At 39.8% G+C, this 10,947-nt stretch overlaps 1 protein-coding gene across 1 annotated transcript in view; it reads left to right on the forward strand.

Annotated features, from left to right (window-relative positions):
* adam12b (ADAM metallopeptidase domain 12b) overlaps positions 1-6,664 on the forward strand; it is an 84,789-nt gene extending 78,125 nt beyond the window's left edge. The window contains exons 22-23 of the mRNA XM_034100003.2: positions 4,085-4,257; positions 5,206-6,664. Coding sequence (XP_033955894.2) covers positions 4,085-4,257; positions 5,206-5,245 — 213 coding nt within the window. The 3' untranslated portion in view covers positions 5,246-6,664. The remainder of the gene's footprint in view (positions 1-4,084; positions 4,258-5,205) is intronic.
* The last annotated feature ends 4,283 nt before the right edge of the window (positions 6,665-10,947 follow it).

Below are 10,947 nucleotides of genomic sequence, written 5' to 3' on the forward strand. Positions count from 1 at the left end.
GTACTGGAGTGTTTCAAATGTCTGTTACTTTATGATATCATTCCCATAGAGTTAAATACTGCAGGCTACTGTTTCTCCCATGCATTTATATCACAGCTATAGTTGCTAGTTAACACGAGTGTGTTACATCACACGTATAATAAGCTCATAAAATAGAATACTTTTGGAAAAATTAAACCAGGTTTAACAACATGTTTGGCTTAACAAAGAAAGCAGGGTCTAGTTAGGACCTTTTTATCAGATTTTCAGAAAAGTATTTGGTTTTGGAACAAAGAATCAATTCCCTTGTTACTTCTTCAGCAAAAACGACTGCCTTAATATTCAGTCCGGGATGATTTTGTGTTGCCATATAAAGCGTTGCAGCACATCACCCCTGATTTAACATCAACGTTTGCCAACTAATGATGCACTTTGGCTGAAAGGCTAGCGCTTGCTTTTTAAATAAGCTGCTCACTGACCTGCCAAAACATTGAAACGCCACTACCTGCTATTATCTCCCATCTCATTACGCTGTAATGAAACAGATGGAGCGAGTAGAAACAGCACTCATAGGTCAGAAACAGAGGATCTGTTGAGGTTTAATAACAGGCCAGCAAGGACGTACAGGACCCTTACAAAAGGTGTATTACAAGCTCATTGGAATACTTCAAACAACCTCTGCTGCTATCTTTGCCAATATGTCTCATTTTAAAAATACTTTTTTGCAGGCTATCTTATGCATGTGTGCCAATTGCACCTCATTAATGTCGAGGTGTTTCCAAGAGAATAACACCTCTCCTACATCTATTACAATGAGGCAGAGCATGATAAGAAAACATGCGGAGAGGGACATTTCTCTCAAACAGACCTGCTCGTTATTATCTTGAAAAATACATATCAGATACCTGGGAAGTCAGTCAAACGTTAGGCAAACAAGCTCAAACCTTATTCGGATGCACTGCACAATGAGACTGCAGCTTCACACATTTTAAAATGTTATCTTTTCAGGAATTTAGAGAAACAGCCTTGCTTTTGGCCAGACCAACACGCATAGTTCAGTTCCTCCGGAGGATTGTGAAAGGTGTTTGTAAGCCCAAGGCTCATAGATCATGCATAAGCAACAGAGGATGGTGCAACCCTTCATTTTGAATTAAGATATATGCACACAACCAAGGCTCCAGTTACACAGTGTGAGATTTTATTCCAAGAGCAGCGTTAAAATGCACATCGGTGCTGGATTCTTCGTGCATTTCAGCGGATGCATCTGTCTATTATTAACATCTTTGTTTTCATCTTCAGCCTTTGAAGAACAGGCCGCTTTGTAACTGGAGGAGTCGTTATTCACTAAACTGTCCAGAAGTTACACGTGTAGGATTTGTCAGGGAGTAATGTGCACTAAAGATCACAGTGGGTGGTACGCTGAATGTGTAAAGTCTGTGTTAGTTTCACTTTATATTCACACCGATTTTCTCTAACTGGATCACACAAATCCCCCCCCCCCCTAGCTCTGAGCTAATAAGAACAGTACTCACATGGGAGTGTGCTGCAGACTCAGTACATGGGACCTGCTGTGCTCCATCCGATTAAAGCATCAAAACAGTTCAACCTCTGTAGGGCATCCTGCCTTTGTAAGTGCATCTCAAGAGCTCTGGGCTGTCCTATGCAGTTTTGCACATTTTACAAAAAATGTTGTTAAGTACGTTTCTCTTAGAAAAGCGGCTGCTGCAGTGCACCTTAGCTAATGCATATTATATGGAGTCTGATTGTTGCTTTTGTTGTTTTAATACTGAGAACCACTAGAGTAGACGATGCATTGGATACTTAAAATGATGGAAATATGTTTTGTTTTTTGCTTAATTTGTGACAGCTCTGATTGTAAATGTCAATATTTGCTGATATTAAAAATCATATATTAAAATAAAATAATTTGTCAGCTTGGTCAGTAGGAAGTGGTTCAGTCTGTAATTTCCAACTTTCCCTATTAAGACCAACATCAAAAATGGTTTAGAAAAGAAAACATTGAAAATGAAAAATAGTAATTATTTACAGGCCTAATTTATTTATTTTTAAGCTGCAACAACAGACTTGCAGAGTGCATGATCGAACATAGGAAAGAAACATGTTGTGTATTAGAAAATAATGACTCACGATTCAACAAGCTTCCATTAAATATCTCCGGCTCCTCTCAACTTTTAGTGATGAAGTTGAGAGAAAAGCAGACTTCACATCTCAGAGGACCCTCACTCACCCCATCAGGCTGCCACTTCAAAGCACTTCTGACCAAAAAGAGACCTTACAAAAACTCCTTCATTCCTGCTGCAATATCCATTTTGAACAAAGCCAAATAGACTGCCACTATATTTAGAAGCAGGTCAGAACATGTGCTTCTTATTCTTCTATTGCTTCCTCTAATGCATTTGTGTGGGAGTCTTTCATGGTTGTATGTTTTTTAATGTTATTTTTTTATCAGCCCTTTACCTAAGACAGTTTTTTTATCATTATTTTATATACAACAATGTTTTCTGAAATCATCTGAATTGAATTATGGATGCATTTATGTGTTCATAACTTTAATGTTTCAGCTGGTAAAGGAGGAGCTTTATTTAATTTTGTATAAGCTATTCATCTAGCTTGTGAATTCCTGCCATAGTGATCAGTAAAGTACTATCTTAACCTTTAATTGCACATATGTTTAAAACATGTTAACCAGAATCTTTAAAGTAACTAAAGCTGGACTGAATGTAGTGCGGTAAAAGTATTTCCCTCGTAAAGTGGAGTCGTAGTAAACCGTTACTTAAATTGATAATAGGACAATTAATTAAGATCATTAAGTGGTACGGTGTCCTTGGGTGTCGTGAAAGGCGCCTCCAAATGAATGTATTCTTTTTATTGGATCATTTTAACACCACAGTAAGTCTGAGTGTTGTCCTGACAAAACCCAGTCACGCTTCGACTGCACTCATGAATGTTTTAAACCTTGCAGCTCCCTTGTTCTCGCTGTGTTACACTTATTTGTTTCTCTGTGTGTGCATATAGCTTATATATGTCCATGTGTGTCGTGGTGCTGTGCATACGTGTCTGTGTGTGACGGTAGCAGGTCTGCTGGTGGCAGATGTTTATCACTGCCTCGCCTCCTTGCAGTAGATTAGTAACACACGATGGCACCTTGTACAGATAAACTTCTACACACACACACACACACACACACACACACACACACACACACACAGTCGCAGAGGTGGCGGACACAGAGGAGGTTTGGGATTCATCTCATGTTAGCGGGGGCATCAGAGGAGATAACACATCGCCCTCTAGTGAAGCTTTTGTCTGCCGTACAGCTAATCCATATTCAGAGGGAGGTAGAAGGGGTCCTGATATATTATTCAGGTTCCCTTTCACTCAAGATAACAGTAATGGGATTTGTGGTGTTTGTCAAATTTAAAGTCAGTTAGCATCTAGGACATATCTATTGATACCAACTCAGAACAAGGCTGATGTGCATTTTGAAATCAATTTAATTCTGAAACAAATCTGTCATTCCTCAGGACCGATTCACCATTATCATGCACTTTTATGCACTATTTAAATAGCCAGTCAAACACAAATAACATCATCATATCATTTAACACCTGCACTTTTGAAAGAACATCCATAACATTCATCTGTTTGCAACTTATATCAATATTCCAATGACTTGTATATAGACTACTCTGCACTATTTCTATTATATTCTATTTGATTTGATGTACTTGCACTATTATCTGTTTTATTGTGTTGCGCTGTTGGAGGAGCCTGTGACCTCAGATTGTCATTGTCTGTACAAATGACAATAGAAGCCTTGAATCTTGAATATAGGACAACATTTTTGTTGCACATTATTACTTAGGAACTTATCCATAGTGATTTACAAAGCATCTCCACACCAGTGGCCATGGAGCAATTTAGGGTTTAGTATGTTGCCCAAGGACACTTCGACATGTTCGACCATCCGATTGGTTGACAACCATTTCCTCCCTGAGCCACAGCCACCCTATTGGCTCTCTTTTTATATACCAATATAACCACGTATAGATTGTTAACCTTGATCTTCCTTCTTCTTCTTCAGGACTACATGAAGCCGAGTCCTCCCCAGAAGCCCCTGCCTGCAGACCCTCTAGGGAGGAGCTCTCGGCTGGGTCACGGTGCCACATCGGGGGTCCACTTCCCAGCCAATCGCCCGCTCCCCATCCCCATCCCCACGGTGCCCAGGCCCCCGCCCAACATCCCTCTACCCAGCAGGTCAGAGCTACGTGACAGGAATCTCAGACGTGAAATACAGAGCTGGCTTCATCTGTCTTGTTAAATGAATGGCTTTCTGTCATTCAGACGTCGCTGTCCATCACCTTAATGTTTGTTACAGCTTTATTCAGATGTGATATATATTGCACGGTGTTTGGCACCTGGTGCACGAGAAGAAGGGATGACACTGCAGGAAAATAGTGATAGCAAGGAAGACATTTTGTGTTTTCTGTTCTGTAAGGCTGCATCACTGAGGGATTTCAAGTTATTGTTGCTTTGAAACCTTCATTCAGATCATACTTTTATCAATGTAACTATATTCTTGTATTGGGAAGCACTTTGTAACCCTGTTTAGATCATTATTATTGATTAGCGGCGATACACATATTCCTAACTTCATCCATGCAATTGGGAGTGATGATGTGATTTAGTATTTTGGCTTTAAGCTGTTTTCTTTTATTTCTTTGCACCAGACCACATAAAAGTATATTTCTTTGGACTTATCCGAAGAAAACACTCTCCTACAAACTAAAAGTTGTCTCATTGGCAGCGCTGCAGTGCTTCCTGGTTTATTGAAACACTTTTTTCCCGTGTGCGTGATATCTTTATTACACTGCTCTAACCTTGTACCGCTGCAGCCTTTACATGAATTCAATTTAATAAAAAATGTTACTGCAGTCAGTCCGACCTAATGAGATTACCGTTGTGACTTTGGAATAGACTTCGAAATGACTCGAGCTTATTCATGAGACATGGCGTGTTTATTTACCATCGGATTAATGCAACAAGGTGCGTGTCTGAAAGGAAATATGAAGCATTAGTTTACAGAAGTGTATGACGTGAATCTTTATCTCAGAAAAATGGAAAATCGTGTACATGTTGGTCGTGATATGCAACATTTGATCTTTTCTGTGGTGATAACGTCTTGTATTGATGCTTATGTTTCAGACCTGTGCCGATGTTGCCCTACAGACCACCAAAGACATAAGGACTGCAGCGCTCTTTACGTCATGGACTCCGACAGTCGGAGACTTTCTTGATTTGCACTAAATACTGAGACTCTGTAGGACCTTGTGGACAGTGGGAAGCATCTCAGAGTTTCCAGTGAAAGGGGGCTCACACCTCTGTGCTTTAAAAGGTGCTTTGTTGTCCTCGCTCAGGTACCAATGAACTATTTATCTATTTAAATATTTAACTGCGATATCACCAGTTTGTGCACAGGACTCTCTTGAGTGTTTTTAAAGAATATTTCTTTTGCATTCTTTGGTGATTTTTATACGTTTTTTCTCAAACAACATGCTGAAATAAATGATGTTTTTATAACCAGTTAAGTTGCTTGAATAATCGAAGCGCAAAAAAGTGAGTTTTGTGGACTAAAACGACGATAAAGGGAAATGGAGCACAACTCGGCACATTGTCAGTGTAGCTTGTGAGCCATAGAGCCGTGTTTATTCAGTTATTTTATATGTTTTACGATGTGTTAAATACATCTTTTCCATCGCTGTCGCCACGGTGCTAAGATCTTATTTTTGTTTTTAATACAGTGGACTCTATTAAACCCTCACACTATGTTTGTATCGTGGGTTTCATCATGTTACAGCCTCACAGTCAGGCTCTTTTATTACCTTATAAGTTCACTTCTTTGTACTCAACAGAGAAAGTACTTTTCACACATATTCCAGCCTGGCTCCGACTCTCTGCTCGGGCATGTGTTGGACGCTCTGTCCTGATACTGGCAGACGCTGTGGAGTCTCAACAGATTTGACAGACTGATTGTGTTCCAGAGAATTACACCAACACCAAATAATGCAGCATTAGCTCTGGTGTTTGTATGTTTTACATTTACGCTCACTTTGTCCTCGAGTGAGCGAGCCAAGCCGGATGACTTCAGCGCCGTGAGCGTTCCAAGTTCCCCTCGACCGTGTCCAACGAGATGTTTTACCGTATCTGTCTCACCTTCATACCATTCCTTTAGGATTTTGTACGGTTTTGATTTCCTTGGACTGGATTATTCATGCATTTACAGCATCGTTCATCAGCTGGGCGTTGCACTTTGAGTCTGCCAATTTCCCCTGATGTTATTTGTGTTTGACTTGCTGTTAAACAAGGAGGGATTCAACTGGTAAAAACTTGACGGCGCACTTCTTTCTCCTCTGTCAGTGTGTCCACATGCACTGTTTGTCTTCTCACCACTGCAGAATGGTTGAAGTCAGTAAAGCCCTGCAGCAGTGTGCAAGTAGTTTGTTTTGTTCAGATGTGTTCAACAGTCAGAGTAACCGCTCTCCACTGGAGAATATGTGTCAGTGCTGTGTCGATTAGTCGTTAAATGTTACCATTTGTAAATCCTAAATGTACCGTGTTTATTTACATAACTGTACCATGTTTAAAAGCCATTGTAATGTGTAAATATTGTATGTCAGTTATTATTTCCCTTGGTCTGTTTTGCTCTCTTATTGGATCAGACCGTCATTGTTTTTGTTATTTTTACAAGCACAGTATTATACAGTAAGAGGTTGTGCCCCATTTACACTGGGTGGCCATTTTAAAGATTTCAACCTTTAACTTGCAGGCCAGAGACAAGTGTTTCATTTTAACTGAGAGATTTTATTAATGAAATCAGAAACCAAATAAAGTTCCTTTATGACTGTTAATAACAAGTATTTCGAATTGCTTTCTCACTTAGATTTTTGGATGTTATTGGAAACATGACTTCAGTAAGTGTTACAAAGAAAATGCTTAAGAGAACATTTCTAAAAGTGTCTGTTAAGGAGATAAATAAAGGTTCATAAGAAAACCATTTCCCCATTTGATCAACATCAATAATTTACAAATGTCATTTTTTTTTTTTGTCGCTGAGATGATGATAGTGCTTAAAGTTCTGTCTGCAAAATGCAACTCATCTCATAAGAAAGCCAACAGAAAGTCACCATGACAACAAAACAACTGTACAACTGCTATGTTTTAATCTTCTATGTGTGGTTGTCCAGTGTTGGAAGAAATACTCAGATCCCTAACTTAAGTAAAAGTACAAATACTATGGTCTTAAAAATACTCAACTACAAGTACAAATCTCATCCAGAATGTATTTTAAACTTCTCTTTAATCACTCATGGGTTAAACAGTAGCAATCACCTTTAGAGCACCTTCACACTGAGTGTTGGTGTGTTACTATGGAAACAGAATGTTGAGAGTAGCTGTTGCCAATGGTTTTCTTGTTGAGTAGTTAAGCTGTTTTAGTGTGAAAGTAAAACATCACAGAAAGGTGACACAGGTAATTGTTAGTGTGATACAAAAGACAACGATTATGTATGTCCATAGAGTGCGCTCCAACACAAAAACAACTTTAAAGAGGAAAAACTTCAAGTATGTGTTTGTCCTCATTTTAACATGAGGGTCTGCCCTGCTCTGCTGTTTGAGCAGCACATCAATGTTGTTCAACACTGCCATCTGTCAGACAACAGCGGTCATTACAGGGGCTTCTCTTTACTCCATTCTTATCTCATGTTGCCTTAATGTGCTCCAATAAGCTTCAGGGTGAAGTCGCCCTTCAGTCCTGGGCTGAAGTCGAATAGTCCATTTAGCTTAGGAACCTTCCTAAAGGAGTGAAATGACCCGGAAGTCCCTCAGTGGCAGCCATGATAAGTGCCGTTCGAATTCTCTAGAATGATGAGAATGATAGGAAAGGAGGTTTCAAAATTCCTTTATAACCTCCTTTAGCTTAGGAACCACTGGACCTCCCTAACCGACAGGAGAAGCGAAAATGCTGCCCCCCCCACAATGCCTTGCAGCCGCAGCATTTGCCGTCACTCAACAGTCGGCCGTTCACGGAAACAACCGATTATGACCGAGAAATGATATCATGAAAGTTACGGTGCTAATTAAGCATTTTAAAACATAGGTGGTAAGTTGCCAAAGTGCTTTGTTTTGAACGTTCATCAGTATTATAATCAAAAAGAGAAATATGAACGTTAGTTTTCACTGAAATTATCAAATAAAGTCAACATTTCAGTCTTTACTGAGCTGTGTGGGGTTTGTTCAACTTTTAAAAGATGTTTGAATGGTGATATACACAGTGATAGATGTTAAGGACTAACGTTTATAATAAATACATCTGTATTGATTTTAATATCTTTAGTTCATACAATCATACGTATTGGGATCATTTGTATTAATGTGGACCGGAGGGAGAGGGTGACGAGCATAAGTTTCACTTTTTTATTTCAATTCCAACTTTGGTCATGAAGAATATGTTTCTCTGTTGTCCACGTTCATAAAGCAAAGCAGCAGCATCAGAGCACGGTGCAGAGTCTCTAGATGAGTTTACAGTAGTCTCTCGTTCCTATTAAACATCCATGTTGTCGTCCGCTGTATAGAAAACTGTGGTTTCCATAGTTTCCCCACAGCAGCAGACGCACACAATGACGTCCGCTGGCGCATCATAAACACGTCGGATAGTGACAGTGCATTCGGATTCCCTAAAGTACCGCAGTCTCTTCTCCTAAGTCCTATTGAATTCTCCTATCCACTATCCCTTAACCCCGTGACGTTTCACTCAGAGGTCAAGGAATAGACGATAGGGTTAGAATTTAGGAGCTGATTTTTAAACTATCCCCCTGCAGCCCTGATTGAAGAGCAGCTCCCCTCCAAACACTTTGACCAGCACTGGGATGGAAAACAAACAAGAAACCCTTTCACCTCTACACTCTCATTTAGAGAGAGACAAAGAACATGATGGGACCACAAGAAAACAGTCCTATCAATGTTTATGAACAAGAAAAAATCACAGCTTTAAAGGAACCAAAACAGGCATCAGTAATATGTATTTGGTTACATTTATAAACATATAATGAGGAATGTTGTTGACTGGTTAGTGCAAAACTGTGACTAACATTTATTGTGAAAGAAAATGCTTCCTCGTAACATCAAGTGGTGTCAGTTTAAACATTAATTGTCAGCCACTGGTGGGCGCCAAACGTATTTTCTTGATGTGTTACTAAAGTTAATAGGAAGGAATTTTCTACATTTGATGTATTAGCTTATATGCTGCCTTGATTCAACCCAAGTACAATGATATGTAGGCTACAGTATATACAGTATCACCAATAGTGATGATGATACTGAAATGTATTTGTTTGTTTGTTTCCAAATGTAACACCACTGTTTAAAGGTAGGGTATGTACATTTGAGAAACCGGCTCGAGGGCCATGGCGCTGCCATTCCCAAACCGCCCCCTAAACCCTCCGTTTTTCCCATTTGCGCGTTCACGCGGAGAGTCCGGAGTCTCCAGGTTAAGAGGCACATTCAAATAAAGATTGGTCTTTAAATACATTTTGTCTCTTGAATTGTTTGTCTAAAGTCAAGGATCTAGAACTGGTACTTAGTTGTAATGATACAGTCTGGTTATTATGCTGTTTGGAGGAGGCCTCACAGGTAAGAGTACTAGCTACCATCAGATGTGCCTTAGCTTGACTTAAACGTATAATTAAGTGATATCAAAATATAAATAACTAATGTCATGCAAACATTAATATTTGCTTGATTCCAGAGTTGAATTTAGCACAATTGCATACAAACGTCAAGGGATTTTAAGATTCTGAAGTCTTCGTTCTAAATAGAAAATAGCATGGATAATTTACAAAGGCTTTAAAAACACAGCAGGAGCCGAAGACAATTATAAAACTTGTCATTATTTCAGTACAGTTCAATTGGTTTTATTTTCATAAACGGTTATCATCCGTTAGTGCCAAAGCAGTAGGCTATAATATATGAATTACTGCTGTAGACTACAACCACTACTTGTTTAGCTAGCATAAACTCAACAAAGCTAGCGTTAGCTGGCTAACTGACGTTATTTTTGCCGCTAAACGGCACGATATAAAACGGTGGTCTTCAAAACGGATTTAATCCTCAATCACAATAATAATATTCAAAGTAATACTGGGCAAGTAATGGGCAAAATGTACGGTTGATTGACGCGCCATGTCAGCGGACTGGTAGCGAGTCTAGCGATACGAACCGTTAGCCCCGCAGTCATCCGGTTCGACCTGACTATGGCTGTGACTGTGTGACTGACCCAAGCCAGAGCCCTAGAGATACTAAGTATCTGCAATATCAAATGCACTAAGTATCTTAGTATCTCTAGGGCTCAAATCTCAAGTTGGTGCTACTGCGAACCCCTTGGTTATAGATATCTGTATTTTCTGGCACAACTGCTTGTTGTTGGATGCAAAAATAATCTCAGTTTGTCAACCAGTGGTATAATTAATTTCCTAATTACTGTCTTAATTAAACAGGGTTGGGAAATAATGGCATCTTACTTCATGCACAGCTTGGGGTCTTTGCAAATGAGCCAGTTTGTATTGTAAACATCAGACCCCTCTGAGCCTCTGCCCATCTATCTGTGTGTGTGTGTGTGTGTGTGTGTGTGTGTGTGTGTGTGTGTGTGTGTGTGTGTGTGTGTGTGTGTGTGTGTGTGTGTGTGTGTGTGTGTGTGTGTGTGTGTGTGTGTGTGTGTGTGTGTGTGTGTGTGTGTGTGTGTGTGTGTGTGTGTGTGTGTGTGTGTGTGTGTGTGTGTGGGGATGGGGATGACCGCTCTTCTATGGGATTAGTGGCCACATGACAGCACTGGGCTGGCCGCCTACAGAGTCTTTCGTTTGGCTTCAGTAGCAGAGCGGACTGTGTGCTGTCCAA

This window comes from Pseudochaenichthys georgianus, chromosome 15, assembly GCF_902827115.2.
Source record: "Pseudochaenichthys georgianus chromosome 15, fPseGeo1.2, whole genome shotgun sequence".
NCBI lineage: Eukaryota > Metazoa > Chordata > Actinopteri > Perciformes > Channichthyidae > Pseudochaenichthys > Pseudochaenichthys georgianus.